The sequence below is a fragment of the Pseudophryne corroboree genome, chromosome 3 (assembly GCF_028390025.1).
Source record: "Pseudophryne corroboree isolate aPseCor3 chromosome 3, aPseCor3.hap2, whole genome shotgun sequence".
Lineage (NCBI taxonomy): Eukaryota > Metazoa > Chordata > Amphibia > Anura > Myobatrachidae > Pseudophryne > Pseudophryne corroboree.
In genome coordinates this window covers 50,122,605-50,139,985 of record NC_086446.1, presented here as the reverse complement: position 1 = coordinate 50,139,985, position 17,381 = coordinate 50,122,605, and the positions used below count along the sequence as shown (strand labels likewise).

Sequence of the window (17,381 nt, the reverse complement as noted above, 5' to 3'; positions counted from 1 at the left end):
CCGTGGTCACCAGGACCCAGTCCTGTATGCCGAATCTGCGGCCCTCTAGAAGATGAGCACTCTGCAGCCACCACAGCAGAGACACCCTGGTCCTTGGGGACAGGGTTATCAGTCGATGCATCTGAAGATGCGATCCCGACCACTTGTCCAAGAGGTCCCACTGGAAGGTCCTTGCATGGAACCTGCCGAATGGAATGGCTTCGTATGAAGCCACCATTTTTCCCAGGACTCGTGTGCAGTGATGCACCGATACCTGTTTTGGTTTCAGGAGGTCTCTGACTAGGAGATGACAGCTCTTCGGCTTTCTCCTGCGGGAGAAACACTTTTTTCTGTTCTGTGTCCAGAACCATCCCCAGGAACAGTAGGCGCGTGGAAGGAACCAGCTGTGACTTTGGAATGTTTAGAATCCAGCCGTTCTGTTGTAGCACTTCCCGAGATAGTGCTACTCCGACCAACAACTGCTCCTTGGACCTCGCCTTTATAAGGAGATCGTCCAAGTTAATTAAAACTCCCTTTTTTCGAAGGAGTATCATCATTTCTGCCATTACCTTGGTAAACACCCTCGGTGCCGTGGACAGTCCAAACGGCAGTGTCTGGAATTGGTAATGGCAATCCTGTACCACAAATCTGAGGTACTCCTGGTGAGGAAGGTAAATGGGGACATGCAGGTAAGCATCCTTGATGTCCAGGGATACCATGTAATCCCCCTCGTCCAGGCTTGCAATAACCGCCCTGAGCGATTCCATCTTGAACTTGAATCTTTTTATGTATGTGTTAAAGGATTTCAATTTTAAAATGGGTCTCACCGAACCGTCCGGTTTCGGTACCACAAACAGTGTGGAATAGTAACCCCGTCCTTGTTGAAGTAGGGGCACCTTGACTATCACCTGCTGGGAATACAGCTTGTGAATTGCCTCTAGCACAGCCTCCCTGCCCGAGGGAGTCGTTAGCAAGGCAGATTTGAGGAAACGGCGGGGGGGAGACGCCTCGAATTCCAGCTTGTACCCCTGAGATACCACTTGAAGGATCCAGGGATCCACCTGTGAGCGAACCCACTGATCGCTGAAGTTTTTGAGGCGGCCCCCCACCGTACCTGGCTCCGCCTGTGGAGCCCCACCGTCATGCGGCGGACTTGGAAGAAGCGGGGGAGGACTTTTGCTCCTGGGAACTGGCTGTATGCTGCAGCTTTTTCCCTCTACCTCTGCCTCTAGACAGAAAGGACCCGCCTTTTCCCCGCCTGTTTTTCTGGGGTCGAAAGGACTGTACCTGATAATACGGCGCTTTCTTAGGCTGTGAGGGGACATGGGGCAAAAATGCTGACTTCCCAGCTGTTGCTGTGGAAACTAGGTCTGAGAGACCATCCCCAAATAACTCCTCACCCTTATAAGGCAAAACTTCCATGTGCCTTTTTGAATCTGCATCCCCTGTCCACTGCCGAGTCCATAAGCCTCTCATAGCAGAAATGGACAATGCACTTACTCTAGATGCCAGCCGGCAGATCTCCCTCTGTGCATCTCTCATGTATAAGACTGAGTCTTTTATATGCTCTATGGTTAGCAATATAGTGTCCCTGTCTAGGGTGTCAATATTTTCAGCGCTTTATCCACCCTAGGGGGAGTTTCCCAACGTGACCTATCCTCTGGCGAGAAAGGGAACGCCATTAGTAACTTTTTAGAAATTACCAATTTTTTATCGGGGAAAGCCCACGCTTCTTCACACACTTCATTAAATTCTTCAGATGGGGGAAAAACTATGGGTAGTTTTTTCTCCCCAAACATAATACCCTTTTTTGAGGTACCTGGGTTTATATCAGAAATGTGTAATACCTCTTTCATTGCCTCAATCATGCAACGAATGGCCCTAGTGGACATTAAATTAGACTCTTCGTCGTCGACACTGGTATCAGTATCCGTGTCGACATCTGTGTCTGCCATCTGAGGTAGTGGGCGCTTTAGAGCCCCTGATGGCCTTTGAGTCGTCTGGGCAGGCACGAGCTGAGAAGCCGGCTGTCCCGCATTTGGCATGTCGTCAAATTTTTTATGTAAGGAGTCGACACTTGCACGTAATTCCTTCCATAAGTCCATCCACTCAGGTGTCTGCCCCGCAGGGGGTGACATCACATTTATAGCCATCTGCTCTGCCTCCACATAAGCCTCCTCCTCAAACATGTCGACACAGTTGTACCGACACACCGCACACACACAGGGAATGCTCTTAACAGGAGACAGGACCCCACAAAAGCCCTTTGGGGAGACAGAGAGAGTATGCCAGGACACACCAGAGCGCTATATAATGCAGGGACTAACTGAATTATGTCCCCTTATAGCTGCTATAAGTTATACTGCGCCTAAATTTAGTGGCCCCCCCCCTCTCTTTTTTACCCTTTCTGTAGTGCAGACTGCAGGGGAGAGCCAGGGAGCTTCCTTCCAGCGGAACTGTGAGGGAGAAATGGCGCCAGTGTGCTGAGGGAGATATCTCCGCCCCTTTTTCGGCTGACTTTTCTCCCGCTTTTTTATGGATTCTGGCAGGGGTATCTATCACATATATAGCCTCTGGGGCTATATATTGTGATTATTTTGCCAGCCAAGGTGTTTTTATTGCTGCTCAAGGCGCCCCCCCCCCCCAGCGCCCTGCACCCTCAGTGACCGGAGTGTGAAGTGTGTATAAGGAGCAATGGCGCACAGCTGCAGTGCTGTGCGCTACCTTGGTGAAGACTGAAGTCTTCTGCCGCCGATTTTCCGGACCAACTTCATGCTTCTGGCTCTGTAAGGGGGACGGCGGCGCGGCTCCGGGAACAAACACCAAGGACGGGTCCTGCGGTCGATCCCTCTGGAGCTAATGGTGTCCAGTAGCCTAAGAAGCCCAAGCTAGCTGCAAGCAGGTAGGTTCGCTTCTTCTCCCCTTAGTCCCTCGTTGCAGTGAGCCTGTTGCCAGCAGGTCTCACTGTAAAATAAAAAACCTAAATTATACTTTCTTTCTAGGAGCTCAGGAGAGCCCCTAGTGTGCATCCAGCTCGGCCGGGCACAGAAATCTAACTGAGGTCTGGAGGAGGGGCATAGAGGGAGGAGCCAGTGCACACCAGATAGTACCTAATCTTTCTTTTAGAGTGCCCAGTCTCCTGCGGAGCCCGTCTATTCCCCATGGTCCTTACGGAGTTCCCAGCATCCACTAGGACGTCAGAGAAACTTAGCGAGACTAGGGATGGCCGTTTCTAGACCAACACTGAATCTACACTCCACCCAAAGGTCAGTCTCTACCAGAGTGTGTGGGGAGGAGACTGGTCAGATCTCTGGGCTGGTAACACACAGTGACATGATGTGAGGGGAGAGCAGCAGTATAATAGGGGCTGATGGCTCCTGATGTATGAGATACACCAGAGAGTGTGGGGAGGAGACTGGTCAGATCTCTGGGCTGGTAACACACAGTGACATGATGTGAGGGAGAGAGCAGGAGTATAATAGGGGCTGATGGCTCCTGATGTATGAGATACACCAGTGAGTGTGGGGAGGAGACTGGTCAGATCTCTGGGCTGGTATCACACAGTGACATGATGTGAGGAGGAGAGCAGGAGTGTAATTGGGGTTGACGACTCCTGAATCCCCCACTGGACAGATATTTCCCTCATTATTATGTACTTACAGTTGTAGAAAGATTGTTATAAGTGACTGAAGGAGAATGTGATTCTGTACCGTACGTAGTGATTATTACTCACCTGTGCCAATATCTGTGGGGATTTCCTCCTCCTTACATTGCTGATCAAACCTCACGTATGTCTTCTCTCCCTCAATATCTTCCACTTTAACAATAGGCATGCTTTCTATCTATATAATACATAGAAAATTTTGGATACAATGAATAGTGGTGTCACCAGTTCTACCCTTTTAGTGGCATCTCCACCAAGATAACGTAGCAGAGACAGGGGGTGCATGTGCAGTCGGGATGTCGGCAGTCGAAAACCCAAAATCTCGACACAACACTGGCGCAGGAATACAGACATTGCTCTCAGTGCCTGCACCAGAATCCAGACTGTCAGAAGCCCTATGCTGGGGTGGGTTAGGCAGTAGAGGGTGGGACAGGCACTAAGAGGGATTACTTGAGTAATACACATGAGACACACCCTTTGCACATTATGGGGTCTAATCAATTTTTCACCAGTAGTAAATCGAATTTGAATTCGACCTATTCAATGCAAGTGGCGTTTTTCCGACTGTTGGCAAAAAACACGTGGATCGACAACTTACTGTCGAATCCACGTGTTTTGGCGAATTCTAAAACGGACCCTAAAACTGTCAAACTAGCAATTGAATAGGGGGTGTCGAATTACTGCCATTTCTCCAACAGTGTTTGGCACTAACTGAATAGACCCCTAAGGCAACACCGGCAGTGAGTCTGACACCTGATTACAAACATTTACCTGCCCTTTAAATAGAAGACTATCACTACAAATGATTCTGCAACCTTATCTGGTACCTACCTGATTTTGAAGAGTGATATTGTAATTCTCCTCCGAGTTCCAAGAGAATAGAAGACCAGGATCTCTCTCTGGGGTATTTGTGCTGCTGGACCCATCTGTAGGAGACACAGTGACTGAATATATTATATATAGATGTGATTATTAGATGCTATATTTATGTGGATCCTTCAAAACAGAACATATTGCCTTACCAAGTGATGTGAGGGGCCGATGATTCTCCATCACGTCCTTGTACAGACCCCTGTGTTCCTCTATATACTCCCCCTCCTGCATGGAGAGACAGACAGTGACATCCTGACACCTTATAGGAACCGGACACACACAATGATACAGTCATCACCCAGACACATCCCCTGGTGTTACTGTATAATGCCCCATTCCCAGCAGTGACCTCTCCAGACACATCCCCTGGTGTTACTGTATAATGTCCCAGCAGTCACCTCTCCAGTCATCACCCAGACACATCCCCTGGTGTTACTGTATAATGTCCCATTCCCAGCAGTCACCTCTCCAGACACATCCCCTGGTGTAACTGTATAATGCCCCATTCCCAGCAGTCGCCTCTCCAATCACCCAAACACGTCCCCTGGTGTTACTGTATAATGTCCCATTCCCAGCAGTCGCCTCTCCAGTCATCACCCAGACACATCCCCTGGTGTTACTGTATAATGCCCCATCCCCAGCAGGCACCTCTCCAGTCATCACCCAGACACGTCCCCTGGTGTTACTGTATAATGTCCCATTCCCAGCAGTCACCTCTCCAGTCATCACACAGACACGTCCCCTGGTGTTACTGTATAATGCCCCATTCCCGGCAGTAACCTCTCCAGTCATCACCCAGACACATCCCCTGGTATTATTGTATAATGTCACCTCTCCAGTCATCACCTAGACATGTCCCCTGGTGTTACTGTATAATGCCCCATTCCCAGCAGTCACCTCTCCAGTCAGCAGCTGAATGATCTTGTTGGTGAGTTCCAGGATCTTCTGTTCATTGTCATGTATCAGTGAGCGAGGTGGAGGCGCCATGTTGGGGAACTGGATCCTGCTCATCCCTCCTGACACATGGGGATGGTTGCTGGGTTTCTCACGTTCCTCGAATGTCTTAGTAACCATTGTGAGGTCCTGTATTTTGAAAGAAAAGTATTAAAAATTAATTGTAAATCTCATTGCAATGGTTGAGATAAGATTAACTCGCAGAAACTCACAAGTCTCCATTTATATGACTGTCTTATCAAGAGATACAAAATAATTCTGACATTACCACAATCTCAACCATCTCATAAGTCCTGGAGTTTTGAAAAGAAAACTGTTGACAGTCTCAATCTTCCTCATCACCCTATTCAGGTTACTGTGACTCCCATACTCGCTCACCTCCCCAGTCAGGTCCCTGTGTTAGTAATAGAGGTAAGAGTGATGTCACTGACACTCTCCCAGATCTCCTCACCGCCCCAGTCATGTCCCTGTATTATTACTATAGATATAAGTGACGTCACTGTGACACTCCCAGATCCCCTCACCTCCCCAGTCAGGTCCCTGGTTAGAGATGTGTGATATCACTGTGACACACCCAGATCACCTCACCTCCCCAGTCAGCAGATGGATGATCTCCAGGGTGATGTTTAATATTCTCTCAGTCCTGTAACTTCTCTCTTCCTCCATCGCAGCCCCCGAGTACAGGCTCTGGTACAAGTGGGAGATGATGACCCAGAGGTGTCCTCTATAAATTAAGACAAACCTTTAATGCAGTACACCATAAAATCCTAGCACAAGAGATTATCAGGTTTGACGGAGGATAAGATGTATGTGGACAAGGAGCTGTAGCTCGCATGAAACAATCCTGTGTACACATAAATAGGATGGTGGAAAAGATTTAGCAATAAACCGTAGCAAAGAGAATTGGCGCAAAAGTAGGAAAACTTGATAAAGCTAGCAAAGTGCTATCACCTTTCAGAATAGTTTACAGTCCTGAAATCCGGCCAGCTTTCCAGGGTGTATGTGCAATCTCATCTTTTCTTCTGCCTGACCTCTGCTCACAAGTCTCTCCTCCTCTGCTTCCATTTAATAGTGCAGGCCAGTGACTGGGATGATGATACAGAAGGCGCAGGCCAGTGACTGGGATGATGATACTGAAGGCAACAGGACAGTAACTAGGATGATACAGAAGGCACAGGACAGTGACTAGGATGAAGACAATACAGAGGGTACAGGACAGTGACTGGGAAGAGGAGGATAAAGAAGGTGAAAGGACAGTGACTGGGAAGAGGAGGATAAAGAAGGTGAAAGGACAGTGACTGGGATGAGGAGGATAAAGAAGGTGAAAGGACAGTGACTGGGATGAGGAGGATAAAGAAGGTGAAAGGACAGTGACTGGGATGAGGAGGATAAAGAAGGTGAAAGGACAGTGACTGGGATGAGGAGGATAAAGAAGGTGAAAGGACAGTGACTGGGATGAGGAGGATAAAGAAGGTGAAAGGACAGTGACTGGGATGAGGAGGATAAAGAAGGTGAAAGGACAGTGACTGGGATGAGGAGGATAAAGAAGGTGAAAGGACAGTGACTGGGATGAGGAGGATAAAGAAGGTGAAAGGACAGTGACTGGGATGAGGAGGATAAAGAAGGTGAAAGGACAGTGACTGGGATGAGGAGGATAAAGAAGGTGAAAGGACAGTGACTGGGATGAGGAGGATAAAGAAGGTGAAAGGACAGTGACTGGGATGAGGAGGATAAAGAAGGTGAAAGGACAGTGACTGGGATGAGGAGGATACAGAAGGTGAAAGGACAGTGACTGGGATGAGGAGGATACAGAAGGCGCAGGACAGTGACTGGGATGAGGAGGATACAGAAGGCGCAGGACAGTGACTGGGATGAGGAGGATACAGAAGGCGCAGGACAGTGACTGGGATGAGGAGGATACAGAAGGCGCAGGACAGTGACTGGGATGAGGAGGATACAGAAGGCGCAGGACAGTGACTGGGATGAGGAGGATACAGAAGGCGCAGGACAGTGACTGGGATGAGGAGGATACAGAAGGCGCAGGACAGTGACTGGGATGAGGAGGATACGGAAGGCGCAGGACAGTGACTGGGATGAGGAGGATAAAGAAGGTGAAAGGACAGTGACTGGGATGAGGAGGATACAGAAGGTGCAGGACAGTGACTGGGATGAGGAGGATACAGAAGGTGAAAGGACAGTGACTGGGATGAGGAGGATACAGAAGGTGAAAGGACAGTGACTGGGATGAGGAGGATACAGAAGGTGAAAGGACAGTGACTGGGATGAGGAGGATACAGAAGGTGAAAGGACAGTGACTGGGATGAGGAGGATACAGAAAGCGCAGGACAGTGACTGGTATGAGGAGGATACGGAAGGCGCAGGACAGTGACTGGGATGAGGAGGATACAGAAGGCGCAGGACAGTGACTGGGATGAGGAGGATACAGAAAGCGCAGGACAGTGACTGGGATGAGGAGGATACAGAAGGCGCAGGACAGTGATTGGGATGAGGAGGATACAGAAGGTGAAAGGACAGTGACTGGGATGAGGAGGATACAGAAGGTGAAAGGACAGTGACTGGGATGAGGAGGATACAGAAGGTGCAGGACAGTGACTGGGATGAGGAGGATACAGAAGGTGAAAGGACAGTGACTGGGATGAGGAGGATACAGAAGGTGCAGGACAGTGACTGGGATGAGGATGATACAGAAGGCACAGGACAGTGACTAGGATGAAGACAATACAGAGGGTACAGGACAGTGACTGGGATGAGGAGGATACAGAAGGTGCAAGACAGTGACTGGGATGAGGAGGATACAGAAGGTGAAAGGACAGTGACTGGGATGAGGAGGATACAGAAGGTGCAGGACAGTGACAGGGATGAGGAGGATAAAGAAGGTGAAAGGACAGTGCCTGGGATGAGGAGGATACAGAAGGTGAAAGGACAGTGCCTGGGATGAGGAGGATACAGAAGGTGAAAGGACAGTGACTGGGATGAGGAGGATACAGAAGGTGCAGGACAGTGACTGGGATGAGGAGGATACAGAAGGTGAAAGGACAGTGACTGGGATGAGGAGGATACAGAAGGTGAAAGGACAGTGACTGGGATGAGGAGGATACAGAAGGTGCAGGACAGTGACTGGGATGAGGAGGATACAGAAGGTGCAGGACAGTGACTGGGATGAGGAGGATACAGAAGGTGAAAGGACAGTGACTGGGATGAGGAGGATACAGAAGGTGCAGGACAGTGACTGGGATGAGGAGGATACAGAAGGTGAAAGGACAGTGACTGGGATGAGGAGGATACAGAAGGTGCAGGACAGTGACTGGGATGAGGAGGATACAGAAGGTGAAAGGACAGTGACTGGGATGAGGAGGATACAGAAGGCACAGGACAGTGACTGGGATGAGGAGGATACAGAAGGCGCAGGACAGTGACTGGGATGAAGAGGATAAAGAAAGCGCAGGACAGTGACTGGGATGAGGAGGATACAGAAGGTGCAGGACAGTGACTGGGATGAAGAGGATACAGAAGGCGCAGGACAGTGACTGGGATGAAGAGGATAAAGAAAGCGCAGGACAGTGACTGGGATGAAGAGGATAAAGAAAGCGCAGGACAGTGACTGGGATGAGGAGGATACAGAAGGCGCAGGACAGTGACTGGGATGAGGAGGATACAGAAGGCGCAGGACAGTGACTGGGATGAAGAGGATACAGAAGGCGCAGGACAGTGACTGGGATGAAGAGGATAAAGAAGGCGCAGGACAGTGACTGGGATGAAGAGGATACAGAAGGTGAAAGGACAGTGACTGGGATGAAGAGGATACAGAAGGCGCAGGACAGTGACTGGGATGAAGAGGATACAGAAGGCGCAGGACAGTGACTGGGATGAGGAGGATACAGAAGGCGCAGGACAGTGACTGGGATGAGGATACAGAAGGCGCAGGACAGTGACTGGGATGAGGAGGATACAGAAGGTGCAGGACAGTGACTGGGATGAGGAGGATACAGAAGGTGCAGGACAGTGACTGGGATGAGGAGGATACAGAAGGTGAAAGGACAGTGACTGGGATGAGGAGGATACAGAAGGTGCAGGACAGTGACTGGGATGAGGAGGATACAGAAGGTGAAAGGACAGTGACTGGGATGAGGAGGATACAGAAGGTGCAGGACAGTGACTGGGATGAGGAGGATACAGAAGGTGAAAGGACAGTGACTGGGATGAGGAGGTTACAGAAGGCGCAGGACAGTGACTGGGATGAGGAGGATAAAGAAGGTGAAAGGACAGTGACTGGGATGAGGAGGATACAGAAGGTGAAAGGACAGTGACTGGGATGAGGAGGATACACAAGGTGCAGGACAGTGACTGGGATGAGGAGGATACAGAAGGTGCAGGACAGTGACTGGGATGAGGAGGATACAGAAGGTGAAAGGACAGTGACTGGGATGAGGAGGATACAGAAGGCGCAGGACAGTGACTGGGATGAGGAGGATACAGAAGGTGAAAGGACAGTGACTGGGATGAGGAGGATACAGAAGGTGAAAGGACAGTGACTGGGATGGAGGATACAGAAGGTGAAAGGACAGTGACTGGGATGAGGAGGATACAGAAGGTGAAAGGACAGTGACTGGGATGAGGAGGATACAGAAGGTGCAGGACAGTGACTGGGATGAGGAGGATACAGAAGGTGCAGGACAGTGACTGGGATGAGGAGGATACAGAAGGTGCAGGACAGTGACTGGGATGAGGAGGATACAGAAGGTGAAAGGACAGTGACTGGGATGAGGAGGATACAGAAGGCGCAGGACAGTGACTGGGATGAGGAGGATACAGAAGGTGAAAGGACAGTGACTGGGATGAGGAGGATACAGAAGGCGCAGGACAGTGACTGGGATGAGGAGGATACAGAAGGTGCAGGACAGTGACTGGGATGAGGAGGATACAGAAGGCGCAGGACAGTGACTGGGATGAGGAGGATACAGAAGGTGCAGGACAATGACTGGGATGAGGAGGATACAGAAGGCGCAGGACAGTGACTGGGATGAGGAGGATACAGAAGGCGCAGGACAGTGACTGGGATGAGGAGGATACAGAAGGCGCAGGACAGTGACTGGGATGAGGAGGATACAGAAGGCGCAGGACAGTGACTGGGATGAGGAGGATACAGAAGGTGAAAGGACAGTGACTGGGATGAGGAGGATACAGAAAGCGCAGGACAGTGACTGGGACGAGGAGGATACAGAAGGCGCAGGACAGTGACTGGGATGAGGAGGATACAGAAGGCGCAGGACAGTGACTGGGATGAGGAGGATACAGAAGGCGCAGGACAGTGACTGGGATGAGGAGGATACAGAAGGTGAAAGGACAGTGACTGGGATGAGGAGGATACAGAAGGTGAAAGGACAGTGACTGGGATGAGGAGGATACAGAAGGCGCAGGACAGTGACTGGGATGAGGAGGATACAGAAGGTGCAGGACAGTGACTGGGATGAGGATACAGAAAGCGCAGGACAGTGACTGGGATGAGGAGGATACAGAAGGTGAAAGGACAGTGACTGGGATGAGGAGGATACAGAAGGTGAAAGGACAGTGACTGGGATGAGGAGGATACAGAAGGCGCAGGACAGTGACTGGGATGAGGAGGATACAGAAGGTGCAGGACAGTGACTGGGATGAGGAGGATACACAAGGTGCAGGACAGTGACTGGGATGAGGAGGATACAGAAGGCGCAGGACAGTGACTGGGATGAGGAGGATACAGAAGGCGCAGGACAGTGACTGGGATGAGGAGGATACAGAAGGCGCAGGACAGTGACTGGGATGAGGAGGATACAGAAGGCGCAGGACAGTGACTGGGATGAGGAGGATACAGAAGGGCGCAGGACAGTGACTGGGATGAGGAGGATACAGAAGGCGCAGGACAGTGACTGGGATGAGGAGGATACAGAAGGCGCAGGACAGTGACTGGGATGAGGAGGATACAGAAAGCGCAGGACAGTGACTGGGATGAAGAGGATAAAGAAAGCGCAGGACAGTGACTGGGATGAGGAGGATACAGAAGGCGCAGGACAGTGACTGGGATGAGGAGGATACAGAAGGCGCAGGACAGTGACTGGGATGAGGAGGATACAGAAGGCGCAGGACAGTGACTGGGATGAAGAGGATAAAGAAAGCGCAGGACAGTGACTGGGATGAGGAGGATACAGAAGGCGCAGGACAGTGACTGGGATGAGGAGGATACAGAAAGCGCAGGACAGTGACTGGGATGAGGAGGACACAGAAGGCGCAGGACAGTGACTGGGATGAAGAGGATACAGAAGGCGCAGGACAGTGACTGGGATGAAGAGGATACAGAAGGCGCAGGACAGTGACTGGGATGAAGAGGATAAAGAAGGCGCAGGACAGTGACTGGGATGAAGAGGATACAGAAGGCGCAGGACAGTGACTGGGATGAAGAGGATAAAGAAGGCGCAGGACAGTGACTGGGATGAGGAGGATACAGAAGGCGCAGGACAGTGACTGGGATGAGGAGGATACAGAAAGCGCAGGACAGTGACTGGGATGAAGAGGACACAGAAGGCGCAGGACAGTGACTGGGATGAAGAGGATACAGAAGGCGCAGGACAGTGACTGGGATGAAGAGGATAGAGAAGGCGCAGGACAGTGACTGGGATGAAGAGGATACAGAAGGCGCAGGACAGTGACTGGGATGAAGAGGATAAAGAAGGCGCAGGACAGTGACTGGGATGAGGAGGATACAGAAGGCGCAGGACAGTGACTGGGATGAAGAGGACACAGAAGGCGCAGGACAGTGACTGGGATGAAGAGGATACAGAAGGCGCAGGACAGTGACTGGGATGAAGAGGATAAAGAAGGCGCAGGACAGTGACTGGGATGAGGAGGATACAGAAAGCGCAGGACAGTGACTGGGATGAGGAGGATACAGAAGGCGCAGGACAGTGACTGGGATGAGGAGGATACAGAAGGCGCAGGACAGTGACTGGGATGAAGAGGATACAGAAGGCGCAGGACAGTGACTGGGATGAGGAGGTTACAGAAGGCGCAGGACAGTGACTGGGATGAGGAGGATAAAGAAGGTGAAAGGACAGTGACTGGGATGAGGAGGATACAGAAGGTGAAAGGACAGTGACTGGGATGAGGAGGATACACAAGGTGCAGGACAGTGACTGGGATGAGGAGGATACAGAAGGTGAAAGGACAGTGACTGGGATGAGGAGGATACAGAAGGCGCAGGACAGTGACTGGGATGAGGAGGATACAGAAGGCGCAGGACAGTGACTGGGATGAGGAGGATACAGAAGGTGCAGGACAGTGACTGGGATGAGGAGGATACAGAAGGTGAAAGGACAGTGACTGGGATGAGGAGGATACAGAAGGCGCAGGACAGTGACTGGGATGAGGAGGATACAGAAGGCGCAGGACAGTGACTGGGATGAGGAGGATACAGAAGGCGCAGGACAGTGACTGGGATGAGGAGGATACAGAAGGTGCAGGACAGTGACTGGGATGAGGAGGATACAGAAGGTGCAGGACAGTGACTGGGATGAGGAGGGTACAGAAGGTGCAGGACAGTGACTGGGATGAGGAGGATAAAGAAAGCGCAGGACAGTGACTGGGATGAGGAGGATACAGAAGGCGCAGGACAGTGACTGGGATGAGGAGGATACAGAAGGCGCAGGACAGTGACTGGGACGAGGAGGATACAGAAGGCGCAGGACAGTGACTGGGACGAGGAGGGTACAGAAGGTGAAAGGACAGTGACTGGGATGGAGGATACAGAAGGTGAAAGGACAGTGACTGGGATGAGGAGGATACAGAAGGTGCAGGACAGTGACTGGGATGAGGAGGATAAAGAAAGTGCAGGACAGTGACTGGGATGAGGAGGATACAGAAGGCGCAGGACAGTGACTGGGATGAGGAGGGTACAGAAGGCGCAGGACAGTGACTGGGATGAGGAGGATACAGAAGGCGCAGGACAGTGACTGGGATGAGGAGGGTACAGAAGGCGCAGGACAGTGACTGGGATGGAGGATACAGAAGGTGAAAGGACAGTGACTGGGATGAGGAGGATACAGAAGGTGCAGGACAGTGACTGGGATGAGGAGGATACAGAAGGTGCAGGACAGTGACTGGGATGAGGAGGATACAGAAGGTGAAAGGACAGTGACTGGGATGAGGAGGATACAGAAGGCGCAGGACAGTGACTGGGATGAGGAGGATACAGAAGGCGCAGGACAGTGACTGGGATGAGGAGGATACAGAAGGTGAAAGGACAGTGACTGGGATGAGGAGGATACAGAAGGTGAAAGGACAGTGACTGGGATGAGGAGGATACAGAAGGTGAAAGGACAGTGACTGGGATGAGGAGGATACAGAAGGTGAAAGGACAGTGACTGGGATGAGGAGGATACAGAAGGTGAAAGGACAGTGACTGGGATGAGGAGGATACAGAAGGTGAAAGGACAGTGACTGGGATGAGGAGGATACAGAAGGCGAAAGGACAGTGACTGGGATGAGGAGGATACAGAAGGCGAAAGGACAGTGACTGGGATGAGGAGGATACAGAAGGCGAAAGGACAGTGACTGGGATGAGGAGGATACAGAAGGCGAAAGGACAGTGACTGGGATGAGGAGGATACAGAAGGCGAAAGGACAGTGACTGGGATGAGGAGGATACAGAAGGCGAAAGGACAGTGACTGGGATGAGGAGGATACAGAAGGCGAAAGGACAGTGACTGGGATGAGGAGGATACAGAAGGCGAAAGGACAGTGACTGGGATGAGGAGGATACAGAAGGTGAAAGGACAGTGACTGGGATGAGGATACAGAAGGTGAAAGGACAGTGACTGGGATGAGGATACAGAAGGTGAAAGGACAGTGACTGGGATGAGGAGGATACAGAAGGCGCAGGACAGTGACTGGGATGAGGAGGATACAGAAGGCGCAGGACAGTGATTGGGATGAGGAGGATACAGAAGGTGAAAGGACAGTGACTGGGATGAGGATACAGAAGGTGAAAGGACAGTGACTGGGATGAGGAGGATACAGAAGGCGCAGGACAGTGACTGGGATGAGGATACAGAAGGTGAAAGGACAGTGACTGGGATGAGGAGGATACAGAAGGCGCAGGACAGTGACTGGGATGAGGAGGGTACAGAAGGTGAAAGGACAGTGACTGGGATGAGGAGGATACAGAAGGTGCAGGACAGTGACTGGGATGAGGAGGATACAGAAGGTGCAGGACAGTGACTGGGATGAGGAGGATACAGAAGGTGAAAGGACAGTGACTGGGATGAGGAGGGTACAGAAGGTGCAGGACAGTGACTGGGATGAGGAGGATACAGAAGGCGCAGGACAGTGACTGGGATGAAGAGGATACAGAAGGCGCAGGACAGTGACTGGGATTAAGAGGATACAGAAGGTGAAAGGACAGTGACTGGGATGAGGAGGATACAGAAGGTGAAAGGACAGTGACTGGGATGAGGAGGATACAGAAGGTGAAAGGTCAGTGACTGGGATGAGGAGGATACACAAGGTGCAGGACAGTGACTGGGATGAGGAGGATACAGAAGGCGCAGGACAGTGACTGGGATGAGGAGGATACAGAAGGCGCAGGACAGTGACTGGGATGAGGAGGATACAGAAGGTGAAAGGACAGTGACTGGGATGAAGAGGATAAAGAAGGCGCAGGACAGTGACTGGGATGAAGAGGATACAGAAGGTGAAAGGACAGTGACTGGGATGAAGAGGATACAGAAGGCGCAGGACAGTGACTGGGATGAGGAGGATACAGAAGGCGCAGGACAGTGACTGGGATGAAGAGGATACAGAAGGTGAAAGGACAGTGACTGGGATGAAGAGGATACAGAAGGCGCAGGACAGTGACTGGGATGAGGAGGATACAGAAGGCGCAGGACAGTGACTGGGATGAGGAGGTTACAGAAGGCGCAGGACAGTGACTGGGATGAGGAGGATAAAGAAGGTGAAAGGACAGTGACTGGGATGAGGAGGATACAGAAGGTGAAAGGACAGTGACTGGGATGAGGAGGATACACAAGGTGCAGGACAGTGACTGGGATGAGGAGGATACAGAAGGTGCAGGACAGTGACTGGGATGAGGAGGATACAGAAGGTGAAAGGACAGTGACTGGGATGAGGAGGATACAGAAGGCGCAGGACAGTGACTGGGATGAGGAGGATACAGAAGGCGCAGGACAGTGACTGGGATGAGGAGGATACAGAAGGCGCAGGACAGTGACTGGGATGAGGAGGTTACAGAAGGCGCAGGACAGTGACTGGGATGAGGAGGATACAGAAGGTGAAAGGACAGTGACTGGGATGAGGAGGATACAGAAGGTGCAGGACAGTGACTGGGATGAGGAGGATAAAGAAAGCGCAGGACAGTGACTGGGATGAGGAGGATACAGAAGGTGAAAGGACAGTGACTGGGATGGAGGATACAGAAGGTGAAAGGACAGTGACTGGGATGAGGAGGATACAGAAGGTGCAGGACAGTGACTGGGATGAGGAGGATAAAGAAAGTGCAGGACAGTGACTGGGATGAGGATACAGAAGGTGCAGGACAGTGACTGGGATGAGGAGGATACAGAAGGTGCAGGACAGTGACTGGGATGAGGAGGATACAGAAGGTGAAAGGACAGTGACTGGGATGAGGAGGATACAGAAGGTGCAGGACAGTGACTGGGATGAGGAGGATACAGAAGGCGCAGGACAGTGACTGGGATGAAGAGGATAAAGAAAGCGCAGGACAGTGACTGGGATGAGGAGGATACAGAAGGTGCAGGACAGTGACTGGGATGAAGAGGATACAGAAGGCGCAGGACAGTGACTGGGATGAAGAGGATAAAGAAAGCGCAGGACAGTGACTGGGATGAGGAGGATACAGAAGGTGCAGGACAGTGACTGGGATGAGGAGGATACAGAAGGCGCAGGACAGTGACTGGGATGAGGAGGATACAGAAGGCGCAGGACAGTGACTGGGATGAAGAGGATAAAGAAAGCGCAGGACAGTGACTGGGATGAGGAGGATACAGAAGGCGCAGGACAGTGACTGGGATGAGGAGGATACAGAAGGGCGCAGGACAGTGACTGGGATGAGGAGGATACAGAAGGTGAAAGGACAGTGACTGGGATGAGGAGGATACAGAAGGTGCAGGACAGTGACTGGGATGAGGAGGGTACAGAAGGTGCAGGACAGTGACTGGGATGAGGAGGATACAGAAGGCGCAGGACAGTGACTGGGATGAAGAGGATAAAGAAAGCGCAGGACAGTGACTGGGATGAGGAGGATACAGAAGGTGCAGGACAGTGACTGGGATGAAGAGGATACAGAAGGCGCAGGACAGTGACTGGGATGAAGAGGATAAAGAAAGCGCAGGACAGTGACTGGGATGAGGAGGATACAGAAGGTGCAGGACAGTGACTGGGATGAGGAGGATACAGAAGGCGCAGGACAGTGACTGGGATGAGGAGGATACAGAAGGCGCAGGACAGTGACTGGGATGAAGAGGATAAAGAAAGCGCAGGACAGTGACTGGGATGAGGAGGATACAGAAGGCGCAGGACAGTGACTGGGATGAGGAGGATACAGAAGGGCGCAGGACAGTGACTGGGATGAGGAGGATACAGAAGGCGCAGGACAGTGACTGGGATGAGGAGGATACAGAAAGCGCAGGACAGTGACTGGGATGAAGAGGATAAAGAAAGCGCAGGACAGTGACTGGGATGAGGAGGATACAGAAGGCGCAGGACAGTGACTGGGATGAGGAGGATACAGAAGGCGCAGGACAGTGACTGGGATGAGGAGGATACAGAAGGCGCAGGACAGTGACTGGGATGAGGAGGATACAGAAGGCGCAGGACAGTGACT

General features: G+C 51.4%; 1 protein-coding gene across 5 annotated transcripts in view; it reads right to left on the bottom strand.

The window, feature by feature from the left end:
* The window catches only part of LOC135054704 (zinc finger protein OZF-like), a 43,115-nt gene that overhangs the window by 11,353 nt on the left and 14,381 nt on the right, over positions 1-17,381 (bottom strand). For 2 of the 5 annotated variants that reach the window (XM_063957979.1, XM_063957983.1), the window contains exons 2-7: positions 6,422-6,624; positions 6,059-6,194; positions 5,414-5,599; positions 4,666-4,741; positions 4,475-4,587; positions 3,713-3,821 (exon numbers count right to left, since the gene is read on the bottom strand). In XM_063957979.1, the coding sequence (XP_063814049.1) occupies positions 3,713-3,821; positions 4,475-4,587; positions 4,666-4,741; positions 5,414-5,599; positions 6,059-6,136 (562 nt within the window). In that variant the 5' untranslated portion in view covers positions 6,137-6,194; positions 6,422-6,624. The remainder of the gene's footprint in view (positions 1-3,712; positions 3,822-4,474; positions 4,588-4,665; positions 4,742-5,413; positions 5,600-6,058; positions 6,195-6,421; positions 6,625-17,381) is intronic. The other 3 variants (XM_063957980.1, XM_063957982.1, XM_063957981.1) reach the window with 3 other exon arrangements.